Below are 24001 nucleotides of genomic sequence, written 5' to 3' on the forward strand. Positions count from 1 at the left end.
TTTTAAAATCAAGTTTTAATACGTGCTCTGAAGTTACAATTTAGTCTTACTGCGATCGCAGAAATTCAAGATTGTCTCATAATGTACAAATAAAGACGCAATGTGAAAAAATACAAAATCTCCATAAAACTCAAAACGCTACTTCCCAAAAATAAACCAAATGTTCCGCCAACCGAAACTGCAAAATGAAAACTTCAGTTAGGTACATGAGTTATCGCATTGAGAATTTATTTTGAAACCTAAAATAAAATATTATGTATTAGTAAAAAATTATATAACCTAATACGTCGCTGAATCCAAATAATATGTCTCGTTTTAATCTCATCCTCGGATATTTTGATAAGCTCCACTTGATGTATGTTCCGAAAGGCCTGAAATATTAAAAAGAAACATCCCTTCAAAATACGATTAGACAATCAGAATTAAAGTAATGTTATAGGACTTTGCATACTTACTTGACATTTAAAAACTAAAAATGAAAATAATTAAAATTGAACCAAAAATGAGCGCTGAAACACATTTTTCAACTTTTGATTTTTTTATTTTTAAAATTTGAAAAATTGACTCTAACACGTTTTTTTTTATTTTATTTATTTTTTAATTAAATGTTTGGTGATTCGTAGGCAAGTCTCTCTGTGTATTTGTGTACTGAATAAACATGCTTTGTCCAAAATTTGAAATAACTACTTTCACCCCAAAAAACTGAACCGGAAAAATCTTGTCCCTACAGCTCAATGGTTTGGCAACCATGCCAACGTTAACTCAATAAGTGTTGTATAATTTTTGTGTGGAAAGTGTAATTTTTACAGTGAAACGATCTGTATCAAGGATTGTGGATAAATAATTACCATTCCATATTTTCTTCCGTTTCCACAACATAAATAGTATATTCGCATGGTAAATGACAAGGACATTGGATTTTATTATTTGTCAGCGAATCTTTCAATTTTACCAGCAATTCTGTACGGATAAAAAATTTGTTAGAAGAATGAAAACTACATTGCAAGTAACAAACCATTAATAAATGATCCAAAAACATTGTCTTGAACAAAATTAGGTCTCAAATCTCTTTTCAACATTGTCATAAATACCTGAGTGATTGATATAATAACATAATAAACTCTTCTGTTAGCGCATTTGAAAGCACAGATGCCTGCTCATTTATCAAAATGCAAAAACTCGGTCACTTATCGATTTCGAAAATTATATTTTTATACCTATATCTAATACCTACCTTATCATGTCTCAAATGTATACGTACCAGAATATTGGCCAAGGCAATGCATTCCTTTGACATCGCATATTTTGTATTGATCTGAAAATATGAATTCAGGAAAGTGTTCAATATAATGTAATTAATCATAAATGTACCAGCTTTCATCGTGCATGTATCTAAGCTAAGTGCTTGAAAGGAGAATCTATAGGTATTATTTTCAATCTTACACGAAGGCCGGTAAAAATGAGGAATACAGCCGCATAACTTATGGGCTAATTTCATTCGACATTCATTTCTACATAATCGATAGGCGTACACTGGACTTGTAATGAGATTGGATTCGTTGAAGAATCTGCATTTACGTTGCTCGATGTTCAGATCTTTCACTTTACTCGTACTGTAGGTGGATAAAGCTGTTAATTCAATCGATTTAAACACATAGCTGGGAGAGAACAGCATGTAAGCTGCGATATCTGGAGCTTCCATTGGACTGTGAATAAATCCCTATGGAGGAAAAACAATAAATTATTTGTACGATTGAATGAAGAAAGATGATACCGATTAGCAATAAGACGTTGTTTGATTCGATTTCTGGTGCAATGACTTGAAATAAGTATCTGTATCTACTTACATAATAACCACTACTCATGTTCATTATTTGACCAAACATGTCGCCATCCAGAGGATTCCTTTCTATCAACTTATCACTGGATAAAATTGTCCAGTTTTTTGATAACCAATAGCTGAAAAATTACAATACAGTAGGTAATACATGGAAAATAATTTAAATGGTAGGGTTTTGATCGCAGTTTTCAGTCTTTTTTTCTCACAAATACGTACGTAGGTATTTTTTTTTTTTTTTGAAAACTGGAGAATCCGAAAAAGGACTCCAGAACGGTTCAAAACCATCACCAATTGACTCGGGGGGGGGGGTGTCAAATATGGCACAAAGCAAATTTCAGCTTTAAATTTGGTACATAATTTGATTTTTTTTTTAATTTTTGGCCCAAATTTGAATTTTAAAAAATTCACCAAAAATTGAAAAATAAATTTCAGCACCTAAAATTTTGGCTGACGGTGTATTTTTAGAGTCCTCTATCGATTTCCCTTTGTCCAGATCAAAAATTGATGTACCAGTTGGGATTTCTCGCGTAAGTTGAGTATGTAAATAAAAACTACAACCAAACACCCTGAAAGCTCAATAGCATAATCTGATACAATTTAATTTACCTGTATGAGTTATAAATGGCTACACGACTATTGTAAGCGTAGCAAATACCAAGCTCCGTGATGGTCAAGTCCAAGGTACTGATGTTGAACAATTCCATATTGCTGTTACTTAGAACGTATCTCAAATTGAAACGAATCCTATATATAAATTCTATATATCTGGAGGGTGGTACAATGTTCGTTCCGATTTCTGGTACATTTATAAACGTGAAGTAAGTGGCGTTTGCGAGATGAATCAAAAAGTTGGAGATTTCTTCCTTGTTAGTGTAATTTTTGAACCTGGTAGAAAGAAAGAGTTCACATTGTGAAAATACCTACCTATAAGTATTAAATAAATAGAGGGTACATCAGAAAAGGTTCAAACTCAAAATACATTATTCTCAGTGATGTTTTTAGCTATACCTAATTTATTTTATTATATCATTGTTCTGCAATTCCTCTCATCTTGGAGATCGAGTCGAAATCTTATCCTAATTTTCGAAAGAATAATTAAATAATAGGGTAAAAAACATACTCGGTATCTATAAGTTCTTGCAACGCCAATTCGTCATACTTTTCTGTAGGGCATATAGTAATGGAAGGAAAAGATGTATTCCAATCTTTCCAGTTTCTTTCCATTGATATGACTGTAGGTGTCTCCTGATATCTTTTCCAAGTAGATAAACTTAAAATTGTCGCACCATACAAACATAATACGAATGAAATCAACCATAACATTCTGAAATTATAAGATACGAGAAGGTGTAATAAAATAGGTAATCAAAATTATAAGTAGGTACCTAGGTACTGATTATTAGTGTTCATAAAATTTCAATCTACCGCTCAATAAGATGAATTCTTGGTCCTGTGAAGTGAATCAAGCCATGAATGGATGTTGCAGATACGAAAATTTTTAAAAATTTTATTCCTTCGTTGATGAACTTTTTAATGAAAGATGTCGGTTTTCTTCGAGCTTTCTTCATGGCAAGGATTAAAACTAAACGCGGTGTCCACATGCTCGTTATTATGCCGCAAGCATTTGTGTTGATATTTGATAAAATGAGTACCTACCTATCTTGTGTAGATATAATATTGGGCATTATGGAAGTCGTTAAATTTGATTTAAATCTTCATTAAAAATTCAGTTATTTGTGTGACAATTTGGTTAAATAAATGAAATAAAACATCAAAGCATAACAAAGTAGGTAATTAGGTACATATGTATTTATTCTTTAATCAAAATACTTACCTAATACAAACATTTACAAAAATATTTTTACTTTAGATACCTGGATTTCACTAGAATAAGAACTAATTTCGATTTCGATAGGTAGGTAGGTCGTAGAGTATGAGTAGGTAATATGTGTGTATATGTATAGAGTTATTAAAGAGTACGAGTATCGGTTATGTAGGTAGGTAATAATTCTTCAACGGGATGATCTTTATTTATCCTTGGTCTGCGATGACGTTTGAACAGGTTGCATTGTTGGAGAAGCTACATTCACACCGAAGGCCGCAATAAATACGTTAACTACGGTGATTAAAAATACTCCCACACCTACACACTGATTCAATTGAATATCATGTTTGGTTTTTTGGCGACGAAAAGTAGATCGTCTACGGAAATCTGATCGACCTTTCATAATCAAAATTATTCCAACGATTACCTAAAGTATTAACACATGAAAAATAACACTCCTTCAGTATAAAAGCTAGGTATTCCTATATGATAGGTGTCTACTATACCTACTTCTTTTTCACCTTTTAAGTAGTACGTACTTATCATTAAAATTAACCCGCGATACCAACCTGTAAAAACAAACTGAAGATTATCAACAAAAAAAGACAATGGTAAGTAGCACTTCGGGGACCATATTCCATCAAATATCGCAGCTGGTTGGCGTTAGAAGTCATCAAAGCAACATCCATCATCCCTTGAGCTGCGGCTTTTTTCAAAGCAAATATATTGAACAAAGTTCCACTTCGTTGACTGTTACGACTACTTGGATAGACCTCGGTGCTGGAATTTTCATCTTTTTCGATTGATTTTTCCATTTCAACTATTTGATCGGCCATTTTGAAAATAACTGCACACTTGTAATTTTTATTCAAAAATAAATTGATCAAGTTAAACTTTACACCACGAACTATTAGAAAATTGACTGACCGTGAAATGGTAAACATTTTCGATAATCCTCTCATATCGAAGATATTTGTAACCGCAAACCGAATGATATCTTACTTTATCCGATACTGCAATCGTAGATAATTTCTTGCATAATAGAAAGTGTCACTCCGACGTAGACTTGGGGAGTATGTGGAAATTTACTTAAAAGTAGGACAATTTTTCATTGCGTTGCATCTGCAATTTTCCGGTACTTTTTGTAAAAATAGGTATAACTGAGAAGAAAAAAAATTATAGGTACGAGTTTCTTGAAATTTTATCCTCCTTTCTGCCTTTGCCACTGACCGTAGTTATAGTCGAATACAGCTATACCTACTCATATCTACATATACCTACCAAGTACATTCATTTGAAATTTTCCCACTTAGAAAAAAATTTTTAATTACGAAATTTTCAAGTTTATTGTTTTGAGAAAAGGAGAGGGCGTGTACTGAGTTTTGTTTTTGTTTTGTTTAATTTTATTACTTTTTACTCTACTATAGCTTAAAATAAAAATAAAAGTCTGAGTAGGTACGTCTGGGTAGGCATTTGACACCATACCATATAGATGCCTATTACCTATTCATTTGTTTAATACTTTGCTGGCCGATTTTTCCAATAGGTATTATTTAAACCTTTATTATTAACGAAAGCGCAATTGCGTGCAGTTGTAAACAATAGACTCCTAAAACTTTACGCTTCCCTTAATGCAGGAGTCAATGCCACTTCGAGCTCGAAGCGATTCCAACCCAAATGATTACTAGATCGTCAATTCTTACGTAATAGTTTTCGCTTCGGAATGCTCGTTTTTGCACGTGTTCTTATAATTAAACCTAATTAAGTATATTTTTATTTGACGCTCAAATGTTTAATTTGATTCCGTGAAGAACGGGAAACTCGACGAAAGAATTAAATTTTACTCATTTACAATCGATTAAACACGCACCCCACCGTCGCGAATCATTTTCAATAACACAATTGTAACTAGTACGAACAGTTTCCAGCTCTTATGGAGAGTGTATTGTTGTTCGGCTGCAGAAAGTTTTCTCGTATGCGTCAATATACAATGTTTCATGCGCGTTTTTTTTTTCTTCTTCTTCGTGTTTGATCAAGATTGAGAATTGAAGAATTTATCCAGTGCGAGTATATTTTAAATGCTCGCCAAATATTTTCAAAAGTTTTTCAAAATGTCTAATTCTTCAGTTGCACCGGTGGATACGTTGGTAGCCGAAAATGAAGCCGAATTAGTGAGTGGAAAATTATGTGGATTTTATTTGTAGATTTTTTCATTTTATCGTGATTAGGTAGGTATTGCAGATTTATTCTCGAATTGTTATGGGAAAAATTTCATTGAAATTGATTTTTATGGTGTCATGATAAAAGTGTTGGTGATTAATGAACAGATCATCAGACACGTGTTAACAATTATGTGTCCCTTCACTTCGACTTTTCTTCTTCTGCTATTTGTATACAACACCTGCATACCTCGTCACAAGTATAGATGAAACTACCTACCAAAAATATGCTCAAATGACGGTAATGAAAATATAGTACAATTTTTTTGCCATTAAACGTACCTACCAACCTGACGATTACACGTTATGATATTGCTGTCGAGCATTCTCAATCAATACCATGGTTATAATGATATTTCTCTCGTAGGTACGAGTAAGTATACTTATTCATCATTCATTAATATTTCATAATGAATATTTCGATTTACAATCACCTTTCCATCTGTTCACCCAAATAGGTACATACTTACTTACCTATACATACTTATCAGAAAATGATAGATATGCATCTTCTACATGTATTTTATTTTATTTTTAATTTTCAAAAAAAGAACAATTATTCGAATCTGTCCATCAAAAGACCTACTGGAAATTTCATTTTGTAATAATTTTAATTTTGTCTCGTGGTATTACCGGGTTTAGTTATCTTTTCGATTCTCCTCTTTTCAGTGGTTCTAAAACATTGGGAATACTTGGAAATTTTAATTTTTTTCAAAATACAAAAAGCCCTAAAAATGATGTGCTGCAAAAAAAAAAAAAAAAAAAAAAAAAAAAAAACAGTAAAAATTAGAAATAGTAACCTGCATAATACATATACATAGGTAAAATATCAAGAAATTGGTATCCCCTAAACAAAAAAGCATGTTAAATTATATGCAAACGGTCTCAAGTAGCATGGGTAGGTAAGAGAAAACGATGTATCCTTTTTCAATCAATAAAATTCTAAACATTTTTGTATAAAAAAAAATTAAAAGTCGTGTGTTTTGGTTACCCCTAAAAATAATAGGGATTGTAAAAAATCATTTTGTAAAAAAGAACTCTTCGAAATCAGATGAATGGGCTCAGTACTGTTGTCGAGAGCAAAAACGAGCTGCTGGCAGGGCAGAGCCGGCAGAGGGAAATGTTAGTTTTCGGCACACTTCATAGAACAATTCATTTAAATTTTTAAAAAAATCAATTCTTTTTTTTTTTTAAAAACTAAATTTTGATTTTTTAAATGAATTTTGAAAAGTTTCCCGCATAATGAAAGGGTAAATATAGGTACCAAAATTTGTCACAAATGCCCCGGTAAGTAAAAATAATTATTTGAATGTGCTTCACTGAATTTTTTTTCATGGTTAATAATTCTTATTTATTCATATTCTTCATTCAGAAAAAACAAAAAATAAAAAAAAACGATGAAATTTGAAGCAAAAATTTCCCAGGCTAAGAATGATACTTCGGAGTTGAAACACCGTCAAAAATCATAAGTATTTTTGGAAATTTGTCTCGCAAATTCTTCAATATTCAATGAACAAAAGTCTCAATTCAAAATCCTCGATTAGGAACTGAATTTTTAAAAATGTTGAAAATCCATGGTTATTAATTACAAAGCAATACTTAAATTCTAAGTACTGGTACAGAGGAACTCACTTTTTAAATTTTTTCAAAATTTCAATCAATCAACTTTTTTTTTGCTTAAGTACTTGAGGTCAAAAAAATGCTCCAAATTGGAGTCTGAATGAATCAACTACGAGTTACCGTTACCTATATTTATATTCTCTTGTAAAATTTCATTGATTAATACCATATGGGATGTTTTTATAGAAAAAACAAGGAACAATTAACATCAACCAATACACAACGAAGAAAACCGTCGCCCAAGGAATGTTAGATATAGCTTTGCTAACCTCAAACGCAAGTCAATTAAAGTACATTTTGCAAACGGGCGAAAAAATGCAGTTTTATCACATATTGTTATGGCTGATTAGTAGTTCCATAATCCTTCAGGTACGTACCTTACCTACTTCCCTACCTACATGATAGGTACTTATGAAGTTTGAGTGTACCTTACATTTTTTTAAATACTTACACTTTCTTAATATTTGGGTTCGTCACTAGGTGGTGGACCAAAATTACATGGCTTTTAGAAATACGTAGACGTACATACAATACTTATGCTTGAAATCTCTTCGATACCTATTACCTACGCCGCCGACTCATTTGCGTAAAAACGCATAGACATAGACCTGTTAGGTATCGATATTCACATCAGTGTTTCATAAATTCATATTTCGTGCAGAAAAATACTGTCACGTTATATGTGTATTATATATAGACCTATCGTTGACAAATATTTAAATTGAGTGTAGATAACAGCACATATAATTGCGTGTTGTTTACATCACCAGTAACCAGGCAACATTAGATACAATTTACCCCTCCCCCACCTATGCTCAATACTGACCAATGTACATTTTCCATTTGTGCCTAAAATGAGTGAGCTTAATATATTATTTCCAAGATATTACCTACGCGATCACGATTTGTTTTGATTTCTATGCTTGTATCTTACACACACTTTATTTTTCCATAAAAATTATCGTTGTCTAAGAATACTAAGGTGATAGGTTTAGGTATATCCATGACATTTTTTTCCAAAGAATTTGAAACAAGAAGATTATGATTCGATATTAATTTTGCACGTAGGACTTTTGTATTGTATCAAAATCAGTCAAAACCCCAAAAACGAAAAAAGTGGACATATCATCTCTGTATTTTTAGGCGACGTTATGAGTAGGAGTAGGTGTAGGTAGTTCTTTTGAGATTTTTATCCGAGATTTTTCCACGCAGCTAACAGATCAATTTTCATAATTTTTGCAATGATATCACTTTTCCTATATTATGGCTTCATTTTTTCTGAATTTTTCATTTTTTTGGTATGAGATTAACGATTGAATGATATTTTAGCTCGTCTTGGGCATACTGTACATTTCCATGCATGGTCTTCGAGAATTACATTTGCAAACACCCGGATATAAACGATGGGCAAATATAGTTAATCAAGTTGGTCTATATATTTGTTACGTCGTGTCGATAATTAATCTGGTAGTCAGCTCATTTACTCCTGCGCCAAATTCTGGTCCACCAAGAACAAGAGAATTGTAAACTTAATACGTTTCTTCTACGTTTAGGTAATGAATCTCTAGTGACGTTCCCATTCAACTAAATCTACCTATTCCTAGAATCACAAAATGTGCAAATTCGAAATTTTTAACTACCTATGTAAATCAGTAATTTTGTGGGTATCTCCTAACTCGTACATAGACGATAGAATAGCTTACCATACCTACTCACACATGCATCTGTGAACATTCTTACACATATTTTATAGAAATTCGAAGACGCGAAACAAACCCCGATTTTATTTGGTACCTAGAATGTTTGATTTTGTTATTCAATTTGATGGATGTGAAATAAGTGAGCTTTCCAGACCAAGATTTGACATGAGAAAAGAGATGTGCCTATGTATGGGGTGTTGGTTTTGATTCATCCATGTCCTTACAACTAAGAACGAAGTAATCCGGGAAGAATAAAATTATATATATTAGAGTGACATAAATTCATATAAAAAAACAATTTTTTGTGTAGGTAAATTTTATTCATGAACGGATATCAAAAATTCTAACTGTAAATTTGTTTTTTGAGGGTTAAGAGGGGGCTATCATAGTGTAATAAAAGTTGGTGGGATTTTGAAGATTTCAGGCTTGATCATCATTATATGAAGCAACCCTTTTACTGATAGAAATTTCAAACTTCCCGCTATCGATATTCTTATGGTGGAAATTTCAACATACTTCGATGGAGTAGGTTTGTAGCTTTCGTACTTCATAATCATAAGACTTGAAGAATAAAAATTTACCGTATTGTTTTCGAATTACGGGTACTTTTCAATTGAAATATTTCTGTTATTGAACGCTTCTAGTCAATAGTGCATAAAAACGTTTTTGATCACTATGGGTTGCCTAAATTCATTTGCAGGGGCATAATTATTTTGACATTTGAAAGTAGGTCTAGGTAGGTACGTCTACGTACGAGAATGATTAATTTCGCATTCGTATTGTACTTTGGTACCTACATCATATTTTGAAAATTTTTAAATATTCGACCTTGCTGAAATCTTACAGATTTTGTTTTGAAATGAATGGTTAATCGAACGATAAATCCTATCTTTTTGCTTCAATTTCGTTAATTTTGACTCATGTTGTGATTCTAGGACTCGAAATGGTGATATAATATTTTTTACATTATAAAATGTCAGGCATTCATTAGTATGTTTTCTCCAGATTGTTGTAGGTGGTTTATTTCTAATGATCGGCGGATTAAACCTTAACGATAAACCGGATCACAAAAGAGCAACTTTACTCAACGACATTATCCTATTATTCATTTTCCTGATTACTTCTGTAAATGTGATAATTTCTGGATTTGGTCTGAATTCAACGGTGGCATGAAAAACTTGACTCAACTTTGGAGTAGATTCGGAAAAGTTCAAATTCAGTCAATTTACAAATGCAGATTGTTATTTTACTGCAGGGAGAAAATTAATTTAATTTACATGTGAGGAGATAATACTTGTAATGAATAAATATGACATGTACATATTTGTAGAGCTTTTTCCCCTACAAATTATTTTGTATTCAACTTCAGTATTAATATATTTACGTATGTCTAATCTGAATTTTGTTCAGTATTTTGAATTTTTTTAAAAATCCTTAGCTACCTATTATACAGTTCCTTTGTGTCTTGTTATACCATAAAATAAAAATTTCGATATTATAAATTAAAAAATAAAGTGAAGTTCTGTTATCATCATTTTTTGAAAATGAAAATGAGTTGTCAAAGTTAGAATCACAACAGATAGGTACCTACTGTATTGGTATTAAAATAATATAATTAGTAATTTCATAAATAGTTCCGTCTGCTAAGGATAGAAAAATCTGCATCATTTTTTGTAATTAATTTGTCTCAAATTACAATAAAACTGAAATTAATGAAAACTTCACTTCCTCTTTGCGAACCAAGTAACACCGTTTCATTGTGTTTTTTCTTCAGTAATAAGAAACGCATCGAGAAGACATTTGTTGGTATGTAACTAACAAGTGTAAATTATGTAAGTACATGGCTATAAAATTGTAAATGCGGATTTTTATTTTATGAGTACATAGGTAGGTACTGAATACTGAAACAAAGAAAGCTTGTACGGTTACTGGAAAACCAGGAGTACTCTACACAGTCTTCGGGGAGTGGTGGTACAAACTTTAGATTTGGATACAAGCGGGTACGACTAAGAAAAGAAGTTATGTGAAGGTGTGGCCTATATATATTCAAAATTGAAGGGGCAAAATACGTTTTCAAAATCCAATTTTGATCATGAGGGAAAATAAAAAATGAACAAAATTACCACTTACCAGCCTATTACGACTTGTTGCCCAACTTGTAAATTTTAGGGGTCACAAATGATTTTCAATTTTAAGAAATCGCGATGAAAAAAATAAAATAAAAATAAATGCGGAAATGAACACAAAGTCGAAAAATGATCAAAAATTTTGTTATAGGTAACTAGGTAAGTAATCATTTTTTTTCTTACACTGAAATTTAAGAAGTTCTTGAAGCTCAAAAATTGTAAAATTTAATGAAATTTAATTTTAATAAATCAAAAATTGTTGAACTTCTAAAAATTAATTATTTTGCAGCAACTGCAACATTTCGAAAAACGATTCCTTCCTTCAAAGGGTACCGGGTACGTCGTCGCGTCCGTCAGTCGCGTCGTCACAAAGGTCGTCACTGACAGTGGCCCTGGCGATGGCTAAAGCTCTTTAATACAAGTATGGAAATAGATTATGCTCTCAAGAAAGTCTTAGCATTTTACGTATGTATTACGTACTGCGCATGGCAGGTTGGTGTCGTCACGCGGTGGAGGTGGGTGGAGCAACTAATGGGGTGCAACGTTGTACGTGAACAGCTGATTTGATGCTTGCTCGCGCACTGCGCAGTACGTAAAACTTACGTAAAATCCTATGACTTTCTTAAGAGTATAATCTATTTCCATACTTGTATTAAAGAGCTTTAGCGATGGCGTCATCGGCATCTTATCAGTTTATCACGTGTTATCAGTTATAAACGGTATTAATAAACGGTGTTATTAGTGTTACAGAAATTACAGATGTGTGAGATGTGAGATGGTAACGACAAACTCAAAATGGATGTGACATGTAAAGCTACGGTACCTACGGTTCACAATATTAGCGAAGTGAAATTCTACACAATTCCATCAACCTGACTAGTTTGCAAAGAAGATTCGTTCCATGCATTGAACAAGGAACCGAAAAACGACAACAGATGTAGGAAATGCACTGGAATGACACTCGTACTAGCAAAACTTCCGCTCCAGTAGTCGAAAGTGAGATTGGTTTAGATAATATAATAATCTACTGTATGTTAGGATATTGTCCGCGGACGAATATTTTCGCGAACGTGTATTGTTTCAATTGTCAATATCTCAAGTTTGTAAACACCGACAGCCGACAGGTAGTTCACTGGTTATTGTCGCCTGTAGGTAGATATATATGTATTATTTCGTAACTAATATCTTATTTCCTTGTTGCTTTCGTGATGTTGGATGTAAATTTTCGCTCATACTTATTCGTTATCAAATCCAAGACATATTATAACGGCAGAAACGTGTTCACAGATTCGAGCTCCTCACGAAGATGAATTTTATGATGCAGTGGATGAGTGGAACCGAGTTTAGAATCTAGTGATAACAAAATGTCAACGAAACCGGATGAAAATGAGAATGATACCTTGCCCCAGATCAACCGTTTGGAACATCGTCTTTCGGCAGAGGTGAATACAATCATTTAATTATTTATGATTGCAGTGTTTTTGTCACCCTGAAGTGGAAGGAGAGAATCAAGTTCATGGTTTAGATATTCATCTAAATGCCATTTTGAAATTCTGTTCATTTGGCTATTTTTGAGCTCTATTATCGATAATTCTCAAGGAAATTTTATTCCGCCGAAAAAAGAGTTTGAAAATTTGCTGTGAATCAACAATGACGTAAGGCATTTTATTGAGAAAATATGCTTTGGCTGGCAATTTTCACAATTTTTCAGTGAATTTGAACATGTGCAACGAACTCATCAATTTTCTAGTATCTTAGAGAGGGAACGTAGGGGAGTATTTTACGATGTTTTGCTGCTCTTTACTTGTACGTATAATTACATGTTTTTAAGACTTGCTTCTAGACCGATTTTGTAAACCTTCAAACAGTTCCGAATTTCAAATGAAATTTTTCTCGACTGGAACCAACATTTCAAAGATGAAATTTCATAAATCTGTGGTCATTGGCACTAACTACGAGATGTTGAAATTTGCATTCATTTTTCCATATTGTAATGGTCTTACTTATTAAGAGTATTGAAATAAATGTGAAAAAGTTCGGTTTGGTGCACCACACCTATCCCTATTCAAGAAATGAGCAGTTTTCATTTTTAGAAAGAACAGCTACTTGAGAAATGGGAAGCCGAGTGAATCTAGAAATTACTTTCATTTAAATCATGAAGTATTCTTGGGAGGAAATGCCGAAAAGAATGTTGAAGTTAAAATCTGAGATAAGCTGTTCTTGGAGTCATGCACAAATTTTAAAAATTTCTATCGATGTTCTACGTTTTGATTCAGAGATTCTATGAGACACACAGTTTATTTGCTTTTTTTGAAATAAATGTTGATTTCGCACATTTTTAAAAACCGAAAGAATTGAATGGAACAATTTCCTTTGATTCGAGTGGAGGAAGTGAAATTACTGGAAAAGTATAAATACACCTCTTGAAGCATTATTTTTGCTGACCATCTCTTCGTACTTGTAATTCTAAATTCAACTTTTAACTATTGCTTTTATAATGTAGCTACTTTGGAAGCAAACGGCATGGAAGTAATGGAAAAATTATCGGATGATACGTACGCTTATTTTTCATCAAAATACATAAACGAGTCTGGCCCACACCTCAAAGAGACGTCGTGTTTTGGTCACATATGCGTCATGCACCAAAAGATGAACAAGATGACCAATCTGTATATAATTCTTGCGTAGTCGTTAATAATTCCACAGATGTTATATCTCATCCTGTAAGTTTCACGAATACGTTATTTATATTGTTGTAATAACGGATATGATATTTTTCTCTAAAATATGTATATATTTTTTTTCTAGCCCAATTCTGGCAAATTCGTCCGAATTTTTATGACGGTATGTTTAATGTGCCTGAGACCATTATCTTAAATCCATCCAAAGACGTGTCTCAACTGAATAGCTGAATAGAAACGAAATAGTTAGCTTGTGAAATTACGTACTGTTCTGTTGGTGAGTGGTTATTTTTTATTCCAAATGCCATAAGTATAAAACATTGTGGTTACCCGTGTTTTTTTTTTTTTTTTTTTTTTTTTTTTTTAGTGAATCCTGGAGGATGGGTTCCTTCTTCAGGGTTTCGTATGGTTTAAAAAACGCGACTATCCTCGATTTTTGAGAAAATTAACTAAAGGCAAACCGATATCATTTTGATTGTCAACCTGTTCACACGTCAAATTATTTTTTACTCTTATAATTTTTTACAAGCAAAGAAATTTATATCAAATACTTAATCCAATTCGTTTTGTGTATTCTTAAAAATTATAGGTACCTAATCAATATGGTGATATTTTTTTACATTTTGCATTTTGCATAATAATTTTTTAAGTTGTATTTTCTTCGAAAACGAATCGTTGAAATATTCTACTTACATATTATGCATTGCGTTCAATTTCACAATACACCTGGAAATTACGGATATGTATAACTTACCTACATACTTTTTTTTTTTGTATATGATACAGTTTTTTACAATCTTCCGCAATGCTCAATAGTTATATTTTATTTTTTCAATTTTTATTCATCTTTTAATTTGTTAATTTTTTTTATAAATGAATATTGAATTGTTTTGGTCATTTTATTAATTTATGGATATTTTTTTTGTAGTGATAATTGCTTTATGAGATTGGCGTAAGCAGTTTCGAGTGACCTGATGAGTGATCTAGGCTCTTAAAGGGATATTTTCGATTTTTTCTAGTTGATACAGTGTATTTAATTTATATGTATAGATAGAATCCCATTAATCCGAGTCTTTTTGAAAAAATTCTCATTTGCAGAATGAATATCATTCACTCACAAAAAATTGTAAGTAGGTAATGTTTTGAGCGAATTTTTATTTTGAATGTTATCCGGTGCCTACTATTTCAAAATTGGTTTGAATATGATCTGTTGCAAAATTAGCGCTTTACAAAATTTCATTTTCAAACTTCAGGATTTTCAACTCCTTATTTGACAGTTTGAAGATTCTAGAATAAAATATTTTATCCCCCCCTCCCCATTGCTCACTTTATGTTGTATTCAATTAAGCATGTTTTCAATACTATTGTGGTTGCTAAATTTGATGAAATTATTTATATGTACTTATCTACATTACCTGATGAATTTTCATTCAACTGATGTTAAGGTAAGACCTAGTGAAAGTGCAGCTGATCTAGATGCATGCATCTTCGTGTAAATACATGTTGACACATCTACTTGAGGATTTTGATTGCTGCATGTCAATGAACCTACCACGTGCTAATGTTTCAAATTTTTCTGAATGTAAAAAATTAATAATCATACTCTGTTTTTTCATACGAATTTGAAGATATAAAGCCATGAAAATATCCAGATTTAAAGTGGAATAATAAGATTGTGACTTCAAGAATCTCTCAGATTCGAGAAATGTTCATTTTGATCGATGATCGCCTATGAATAAGGTAACGTTTTCGTTTTGTATTTTATTAATTTTGATTTCGTTTTTGTATGGAGAAAGTACTAATATTCGGGTTTTTCTTTCTTTGGTTCAGTGTGAAGACCGACGAGTTACCAGTCCTGTACCAAAAATCGTCGCCTCTTTGCCAGCATCACAATTATTTGCAGAAAGACTTGCAAGAAGGAACAGCAGGTACTTCTTCAAATTTAATCCTTTTCATTTCTTTTTTAAAAGCAGTTCCTTTAAAATTACATATCTTTTATGAGAAATGTGGCAACATTCAAAAGCACCAGTGCCTAGGTAATAAGTATATATGTATGTGAGCTACCTGAGAAATGAAATGAAACTAAATATCAATAATTGGAATAGGTATATTAGAAAAAGCAATTTAAAACATACTCCTAATAACAGAGAAAAAATTATTTAAAAAATAAATATGTAGGTACTGTACTACATGATAATAAGCTAAATAAGCACATTTTATTTTTATAATTAAAAAAGAACGAAAAAAACAACACTTGTGGGTTGCAATATTATACAGGTAGGTATGTAAATATTTTGTTTGTGAAAGTAAATGGCTACAAAAAATTAAATAATAAATTTAATGACATCATCAAAAAAATTATCACATTTAAAATGGGATTTCCCAGTTTGTAATTTTTTAAGATTTCAAATCCATATACAGGTATTCAAATTTTCAATACACTTCAAAATGAGAAAAAAATAAAACATGACATGTGAGCAAATAATCTAAACAATCTAGGTACCAAATTACTTCAAATTACTTTATGAATTACTCTCACTATATGTATAAAATTTGTGTGATTTGGTATCTCTTGTATGTTTGAAAGAAATTGGTGCTTGGTTGGTAACTATTGATGCTGCAGGGCATGGACCTATCACTCTAGGAGTGAATTCTTTGCGATATGATGAATGCATATTCTGTTTGGAATAATCTGCTCCGAAGGTAATTTGGGAAGTATTGTGGCTTTTAACTGTTTTAACTTTTTGAGATTTGGCAAAACCACCATAACCTGTTGATCCAGATTCATTAGCAAAATGACTAAATGTATCAACAGTCAAATTATCGTTTTGTCTTCTGCTGTAGGTGTGAGTGTTATGAGCATGACTGTCAGGAACACCTTGTCTGTGAAGGGAACTCAGACTTTTACGATCTGATTGTTGTTGTGAACTAAATTGACCATCAATATTTTGTATACTTTTACGTTGAATAGCTGCTGTGCTGGAAATGGTGTGAATTCCAGGTTCAGAAACATTTACAACTATTCCTTTTCTATGTAGCACTGAATTACTAACATCTTCTGATGTTGAACTGATTACATTTTTACGGTGGTGTATGCTAGATAAGCTTTCTTTGGATGATCTCTCTGTGTCTGATAATTTAGACTTTGATTGTAGATTTTTTGTATTTTGGTTTCTTGTACAAATAACTTGATTGGTAATTGGTATGTGTTGATCAGAGATGTGTGTTTTTGAAATGAGCTCATGGGTAGCATTGTGAGAACCTAAATTATTAGATTGACTGAGGCATTGTCTATCTGCTCGAGTTGTAGTGCTAATTGCCAAAGCTAGGTTGATCTTAGAGCCAACTTTTTCTTGAGTACTTTTTTCATTCATCATCTTTCGATTTGTCTGGGTTGAGTTTCCAATATTTAGACTATTTTGTGTAGTTTGACCATTCACAATGTGACTGTTACTGGATTTTGTATTGGAAGAGATTTGAGATGTTCCTCCAATAATGGAACTTGTAGAACTATTAGAAGTTGTTCTATATGATATGTCTTGCATATCACCTTTTACCATATATCGATTCACATCCTGCAATCTTTGTGTGATTTGATCAAGATTCAATTTAGATGGTTTGACTGTTTGTAGAGTGCTATGTTGTTCACTAGTACCAACCTTATGTTTTACAAATTCTCCTTCTACCCTCAGGTTATCCCTAGGCCTTATAACAGTAACTCTATCAGGTTGAATTGATGTGAAATCTTTCTTGGGTTCTATTATCATGGGACCATCAGGTTTCAATGTGCTTAGGTTTTTTGGTACAGATCTTTGTGCAGCTTTGAAGGCTTCATTCTTTATATTATTAAAGTGTCCTTCCATTTTTAAATTATTTTGATGCTTAACAGCTTGTACTTGTTTGGTTTGAGTTTGTACATTTTGTATAGGACACCTCACAAAATCTTCTTTTGGTTGTATATTATCTTTGGGTTTGACTGTTTTGACAGGTTCCACTACATGTGTTGGATCAAAATGTTCAACTCGACCCTCAAATTTACCTTTCACTCCCAAGTTATCAGTTTGCCTAATTGTAGAATGTCTTTCAACTTTTTGTTGCTGAATAACTTGCTGCTGCTGGACAATGTGCTGAGTAACTTGTTCTCTTTCAATTCTTAAATTATCTACTGGTTTTATTAGTTTGCTTTTTTCAACAACTGGTTGAGATACAGTTTCAGTTTTTACTTGTTTTGTGAATTTCCCCTCAATTTTAAGGTTATCCACAGGTTTTATTAGTTTTGAGCGTTCTTCAACTACTGCTTTAATAGTTTCCATTCTCACTCGTTTTGTGAATTCTCCCTCCATGCGGAGATTGTCTGTGTGTTTGATTGGTTTTGTCCTTTCTACTTCAACAGCAGTAAATGTATCAGTTTTGTCCTGTTTGGTAAATTCACCCTCAATGTGAAGGTTATCAGTGTGTTTAATTGGTTTAGGCCTCTCAACATATACAAATGAGGTCTCTTTTGGTTTGTGGAAGACTCCCTCTAGTTTTAAATTATCTATAGGTTTCACCGGTATCCGTCTTTCAGAAGGTATAAATCTAGTTGATTTTGGTCTCTCAAAATTGCCTTCTGGTTTCAAGTTATCAGAAGGTTTTACTTGCTTAGGACGTTCTGCAGCAATAAACTCAACTGCTTTTGGTTGCTCAAATTCTCCTTCTAAATGTAAATTGTCCTTAGGTTTAATTAGTTTGGGCCTTTCAGCTAAAGTAAAGCCAACTGGTTTCCTCCTTTCAAAATCACCTTCTAGTTTTAAATTATCTTGATGTTTAATTGGTTTTGGTCTATCTGTTGGTACAAATTGAGCTTTTTTGGATTTTATAATATCACCTTTAGGTCTCAAATTATCACCTGGTTTAATTTGTTTGGTTTTTTTAGTACATATAAAAGCTTTTGGTTCAAGACATTCAAATTCTCCTTCTAGGTGCAAATTATCACAGGGTTTCTTTTGTTTAGGCCTTTCAGCAGGGACAAATTGGCCTGGTTTAGGTCTCTCAAATTCTCCCTCTAGATGAAGATTATTTTCTGGTTTCTTCTGCTTAGGCCTTTCTGCTGGAACAAATTGTGTAGGTTTGGGCCTTTCAAATTCACCTTCAGGTTTGAGATTATCATTTTGTTTGATAGGTTTAGGCCTTTCTGCTGGAACAAATTGTGTAGGTTTGGGCCTTTCAAAGTCACCTTCAGGTTTTAGATTATCATTTTGTTTGATTGGTTTAGGCCTTTCTGCTGGAACAAATTGTGTAGGTTTGGGCCTTTCAAAGTCACCTTCAGGTTTTAGATTATCATTTTGTTTGATAGGTTTAGGCCTGTCTGCTGGAACAAATTGTGTAGGTTTGGGCCTTACAAATTCACCTTCTGGTTTTAGATTATCATTTTGTTTGATAGGTTCAGGCCTTTCTACAGATACAAATTTGGCTTGATGGGGTTTTTCAAATTTACCTTCAAGTTTGAGGTTATCACAAGGTTTGATTGGTATTGGTCTTTCAGCTGGCACAAATTCTTTAGGTTTGGGTCTCTCAAAATCTCCTTCAGGTCTAAGATTATCATGTTGCTTAACTTGTTTGGACCTTTCACCTGGAACAAATTGATTTTGTTTTGGTTTTTCAAATTCACCTTCCATTTTTAGGTTATCTGTTGGTTTAATTGGTTTTGGGCGTCCAACAGGCACAAAATCAACCTTTTTAGGTTTCTCAAATTCTCCCTCAAGTTTAAGATTATCTGAAGGTTTTGTTAGTTTTGGCCTCTCTGCTGCCATATATTTGACTTCTTTTGGCTTCTCAAATTCACCTTCAAGTATCAAGTTATCAACTGGTTTCACAGGTTGTCTCATTTCAGCTAGAATAAACTCTTCAACAACTCTGCCTTCAAAAATGGCTTCTTTTGTTTTCAAGTTGTCCTTATATCTTATAGTAGTTTTCTCTGCTGGAATAAACTCAGGTTTCTCAGGAATCTCAAGTTTTCCTTCAAGTTTAAAGTTATTAGTTGGTTTCATTAGTGATGGAACTTCAGCTGTGACATATTTGTTCACTATTTGTTTGCCTTCAAAGATACCTTCTGTCCTAAGATTGTCTGTATGGCATATAATAGTGGGGTTTTCTGCTGGTATAAATTCTAATTCTACAGGCTTTTGAAATTCTCCTTCTAGTTTCAAGTTATCACATGGTTTTATTGGTTTAGGTCTCTGTACTGGCACAAACTCATTCACAACTCTGCTTTCAAATAGACCTTTAGTTCTCAAATTATCTTTATGTTTTATAATAGTTACTTTTTCTGCAGGTTCAAACTTTGTTTGTTTTGGTTGTTCAAATTTGCCCTCTAGTTTTAGGTTATCATTTGGTTTTATTGGTTTAGGATGTTCAGCAGGAATAAATTCTTTTGGCATTGGCCTTTCAAATTCACCTTCTAGCTTCAAATTATCCTCTGGTATAACTTGTTTTGGTCTTTCTTCAGGTGTGAATTCACAAATCTCAAATTTATTATAGAATTCTCCTTCTAGTTTTAGATTATCTATTGGTTTTACTGGTTTAGGTCTCTCAGTAGGAATAAATTCAATTTCTTGTGGTTGTTGAAATTCTCCTTCAGTTCTTAAATTATCTAAGGGTTTGATTGGCTTAGGTCTTTCAACTGATACATAATACTGCTCTACTCTTTTAGTAAATTCCCCTTCTATTTTCAAATTATCAATAGGTTTCACTGGAGTTGATCTTTCTGCAGGTGGGAATAGTTTTTCTTCTAGTTTTTCGAATTCTCCTTCAAGTTTTAAATTATCTTTTGGTTTTATTGGTTTTGGGTGCTCAACTAGAGTAAATTCAGGAACTTTGTGTGTCTCAGAATTACCCTCTAGTTTAAGATTGCCATTAAGTTTTATAGGTTTTAGTCTCTCTGCCAAAACAAATTCTTGTTTTAATCTCTCAAAATCACCTTCAAGATGAAGAGTATCTCCAGGTTTTACTGGTCTTAATCTCTCTACCAATGAAAATTCAGATTGTTTATGCATTTCAAAGTCACCTTCTAGTTTAAGATTATCACCAGGCTTGTTAGGTTTGGGTCTATTAGCTGGTTTGAATTCAGTTTGTTCTAGTCTTTCAAAATCACCCTCTGGTTTTAAGTTATCCCTAGGTTTGATTGGTTTAGGTTTTTCTGTAAGAACAAATCCTAATTGTTTTGGTCTTTCAAAAACCCCTTCAGGTTTGAGATTATCAACAGGCTTGATGAGTTTTGGCCTTTCAGCAGGAACAAATTTCACTAGTTTGGGTATTTCAAAGTTACCTTCTGATTTAAGATTATCATCTGGCTTAATTGGTTTAGGTCTCTCTACTGGCACAAATTCTACTGGTTTTGGTCTTTCAAAGTCACCTTCTGGGTATAAATTATCACTAGGTTTAACAGGCTTAGGTCTTTCCCCAGGTGTGAATTTGAATCTCTCTAGTTTTTCAAATTCACCTTCAGGTTTTAAATTATCACATGGTTTAATAGGTTTTGATTTTTCCACCAGTTTGAATTCAATCTGCTTGGGTCTTTCAAAGTCACCTTCAGGCCTAAGATTGTCATGTGGCCTAATTGGTTTGGGCCTTTCTACTGGTACAAATTGAAATCTTGTTAGTTTTTCAAATTCTCCTTCTGGTTTCAAATTATCACAAGGTTTGATCGGCTTTGGCCTTTCTACTGGGACAAATGCAGCAGTAGTTGGTCTTTCAAATTCACCTTCTGTTTTAAGATTATCTTTTTGTTTTATTGGTTTTTGATGCTCTACTTCTAGTACTTTTTTAGCTTTAGGTCTTTCAAATTCTCCTTCTAGTTTAAGGTTATCTTTTGGTTTGATCAGTTCAGGTCGTTTAGTCATTTCAATTTCCTCAATTACTGGTCTATCAAATTTACCTTCAGGTTTTAAATTATCTTTTGGTTTCTTTGGTTTTACTCTTTCTTCAGTCTCATACACTTGATAAACTTCTTGAGCAGTAGTTATGCAATCAAATTTTCTTGTGCTTATTTCAAGATTGTCTTGATGGATTGTTTTGGATACTCTTTCTATTACTTGAGCTTTAAATTCTTTAGATGTTGTAGTTTCAAAGAATTGTTCACCATCTTGCTTTGTCCATGTTCTTCGTCTTTGAGGTTCAATATGTTCAGGTAATTTTTTAGTAAAATCAGTCATTGCAGAAGTCTCTAAAATCATTGTGCCTTCTATAATCAAATTATCTTGTGGTCTTTTGATTGTTTCTCTTGCTATGATGTCTTGATAAGCACAGAAATCTTCTTTTGTGCTAGTAGATGAGTAAAATTCTCCACTAACTTGTAAATTGTCAATATGTTTTCTTGGTTTTTCTGGTTTAACAATCCACCTCTCAGGATAATCATCACGATTTTGTGTGGTGACCTACAAAATGAATGTAACATAAATTCAATTACTATAAACTTACTTCTTTACTAAAATACTAATGAATAAGTAGCTATTGAAAATAGAAGATCTCAATACCTGTGATGTTTCATCTCCTAATAAAATATTGTCTTCTCTTCTTATAACTTTTGTAGTTCTCTCAACATTCTGGTATTGTCTAAAATCTAGGGAACTTGTAGTTTCAGTAGTTATGTCGCCTTCAAGTTTTGTAAATGTGTTTCTTCGAATTAGCTTGGGTCGCTCCACTTGCACTCCAGTAAATTCAGTTTGTTGGGTAGTTTTGGCTGAAAACATCACAAAAATTATGAGTTTCCTCTCCTAAAAAACGTATATCATTGATTTAAGTAGGTATATGTATGTGTGTGTTTTTTTGCTAACATACCTACACTACACACAATGTTGAGAGTTTAAAAAAAAAAAAACTGTAAAAATATTAGCAAGTCATCTGTGAAACCTTTGCACTACCTGCGGGGGGGGGGTGGAAAAACAAACAGGAACAAAGAACAAAAGAACAACCAATTTTTGAAAGAACGAGCAAATGAAAGAACAGACAACTGGAAAAATCCCAGTGAAGAACATTGAGAACAAAGAATGGAAATTTTTATTTGTCTTTAAAAAACAGAACAAGAACCATTCTTCTGATTTTTGATCTCTTCTTTTTTTCACTCTGTTTTCAGTATTTTTTCAGTTTTTTATTTATTTTTCAATCATTTTGGGATATTTTGGGTCAAAACTTGAGAAAAAAGTGCCAAAATTTGGCCAATATGACAGAAAAATCGAAAATTACAAGAATAAGAACACTGGGAATGGAGAACCAAAAAATTGTTTAAGGAAAGAACAAAAGAACGAACGAACAAACAAAGTTTCATATGAGTTTTGAGAACAAACAAAAGAACAAACATGTGGTAATTCATTTCAGGAACAAAAGAATGAAGAACAAAATTCCTTGTTTTTCCATCCCTGGCACTACCATAGCAATTTTTCAAATGTTATTTCAATGTTCTTAAAAGTCAGATAAACCATTTTAAAATACTGACATATGACATAAGTTTTAAACATCAACTTAGTTCTTGGATTTTTTTTGTATATTATACCTAGGTACCGCCAACCAGTACAAATGTGTCAACTGTTGATATGATACATATTATATTAGAATTTAGAACTAAGTAAAATTTTCTCAAAGTTTTCAAGTCAGCATTAGAATTGAAGATCTACAAATTGCTAACAACCCCCCCCCCCCCCCTCAAGTTTGTATTGCTAATGGTCCAACTCAAAAGTCCACTTTGCTTAGTATGGAATAAAAACCAATGAAATTCCAGAATGTACTATACTGAGCTTGAATAGGTTAAAAGAATAATGTAGGGGAAGAATGTCCTAACTTGTTTTTCTTGCAAATTTTATTAGAGAGAGTTACCTATAATTATAAACATTGAAATGTTCCACTTAAAACTTGAAAGCAACTATCATTAATTGGCTTGAGTATTCTTTCAAAGTTTTAAAAGCATTATTATGGTCTATCCCATTATTCTGAGTATAAAAATATTAAACTCCTGCC

The 24001-nt window shown here is 32.5% G+C and overlaps 4 protein-coding genes and 1 long non-coding RNA gene across 10 annotated transcripts in view; 2 read left to right on the plus strand and 3 right to left on the minus strand.

Moving 5' to 3' along the window:
• Positions 1–37: 37 nt before the first annotated feature.
• Positions 38–3868, minus strand: LOC135836088 (sodium channel protein Nach-like). Its single transcript, XM_065350683.1, has 9 exons — positions 3266–3868; positions 2961–3164; positions 2447–2725; positions 1848–1959; positions 1444–1720; positions 1262–1315; positions 849–960; positions 280–371; positions 38–178 (listed from the first exon to the last, which is right to left on the minus strand). The coding sequence occupies exons 1-9, from the start codon at positions 3439–3441 to the stop codon at positions 66–68; spliced, it is 1419 nt and encodes a 472-aa protein (XP_065206755.1). The 5' UTR covers positions 3442–3868; the 3' UTR covers positions 38–65.
• On the minus strand, positions 3868–4501 carry LOC135834089 (ninjurin-2-like). The gene is made up of 3 exons (XM_065347925.1): positions 4288–4501; positions 4176–4234; positions 3868–4092 (listed from the first exon to the last, which is right to left on the minus strand). Exons 1-3 carry the CDS (start codon positions 4499–4501, stop codon positions 3868–3870), a joined length of 498 nt encoding a protein of 165 aa, XP_065203997.1.
• Positions 4502–5323: 822 nt separating this feature from the next.
• LOC135836094 (ninjurin-2-like) lies at positions 5324–10738 on the plus strand. Its single transcript, XM_065350693.1, has 3 exons — positions 5324–5836; positions 7691–7873; positions 10210–10738. The coding sequence occupies exons 1-3, from the start codon at positions 5744–5746 to the stop codon at positions 10375–10377; spliced, it is 444 nt and encodes a 147-aa protein (XP_065206765.1). The 5' UTR covers positions 5324–5743; the 3' UTR covers positions 10378–10738.
• A 1034-nt stretch (positions 10739–11772) lies between these two features.
• Positions 11773–24001, plus strand: part of LOC135836098 (uncharacterized) — a 50072-nt gene continuing 37843 nt past the window's right edge. For 2 of the 5 annotated variants that reach the window (XR_010556997.1, XR_010556998.1), the window contains exons 1-6: positions 11773–12326; positions 12618–12772; positions 13834–14053; positions 14139–14288; positions 15640–15751; positions 15842–15939. This is a non-coding gene — a long non-coding RNA (uncharacterized LOC135836098). Of the gene's footprint in view, positions 12479–12617; positions 12773–13833; positions 14054–14138; positions 14289–14378; positions 14613–15639; positions 15752–15841; positions 15940–24001 lie in introns of those variants that run through there. The other 3 variants (XR_010556995.1, XR_010556996.1, XR_010556994.1) reach the window with 3 other exon arrangements.
• The window catches only part of LOC135836080 (uncharacterized), a 46626-nt gene continuing 36962 nt past the window's right edge, over positions 14338–24001 (minus strand). For both annotated transcript variants that reach the window (XM_065350672.1, XM_065350673.1), the window contains 2 exons: positions 22525–22730; positions 14338–22425 (listed from right to left, as the gene is read on the minus strand). In XM_065350672.1, coding sequence (XP_065206744.1) covers positions 16534–22425; positions 22525–22730 — 6098 coding nt within the window. In that variant the 3' untranslated portion in view covers positions 14338–16533. The remainder of the gene's footprint in view (positions 22426–22524; positions 22731–24001) is intronic.

This window comes from Planococcus citri, chromosome 2 (genome assembly GCF_950023065.1).
Source record: "Planococcus citri chromosome 2, ihPlaCitr1.1, whole genome shotgun sequence".
NCBI lineage: Eukaryota > Metazoa > Arthropoda > Insecta > Hemiptera > Pseudococcidae > Planococcus > Planococcus citri.

What these genes read in the sequence shown, in the direction of transcription:
- LOC135836088 (XM_065350683.1), bottom strand. Translation starts at nt 3,441, where the DNA reads ATGTGGACACCGCGTTTAGTTTTAATCCTTGCCATGAAGAAAGCTCGA. An exon ending in AGAATTCATCTTATTGAGCG is followed by an intron (nt 3,165 to 3,265) that starts GTAGATTGAAAT and finishes TTATAATTTCAG; the next exon opens with AATGTTATGGTTGATTTCAT. An exon ending in TTGCCTTGGCCAATATTCTG is followed by an intron (nt 961 to 1,261) that starts GTACGTATACAT and finishes TTATCCGTACAG; the next exon opens with AATTGCTGGTAAAATTGAAA.
- LOC135834089 (XM_065347925.1), bottom strand. Translation starts at nt 4,501, where the DNA reads ATGGCCGATCAAATAGTTGAAATGGAAAAATCAATCGAAAAAGATGAA. An exon ending in GATGGAATATGGTCCCCGAA is followed by an intron (nt 4,235 to 4,287) that starts GTGCTACTTACC and finishes TTGTTTTTACAG; the next exon opens with GTTGGTATCGCGGGTTAATT. An exon ending in ACTTAAAAGGTGAAAAAGAA is followed by an intron (nt 4,093 to 4,175) that starts GTAGGTATAGTA and finishes TTAATACTTTAG; the next exon opens with GTAATCGTTGGAATAATTTT.
- LOC135836094 (XM_065350693.1), top strand. Translation starts at nt 5,744, where the DNA reads ATGCTCGCCAAATATTTTCAAAAGTTTTTCAAAATGTCTAATTCTTCA. An exon ending in CCGAAAATGAAGCCGAATTA is followed by an intron (nt 5,837 to 7,690) that starts GTGAGTGGAAAA and finishes ATGTTTTTATAG; the next exon opens with AAAAAACAAGGAACAATTAA. An exon ending in GTAGTTCCATAATCCTTCAG is followed by an intron (nt 7,874 to 10,209) that starts GTACGTACCTTA and finishes TGTTTTCTCCAG; the next exon opens with ATTGTTGTAGGTGGTTTATT.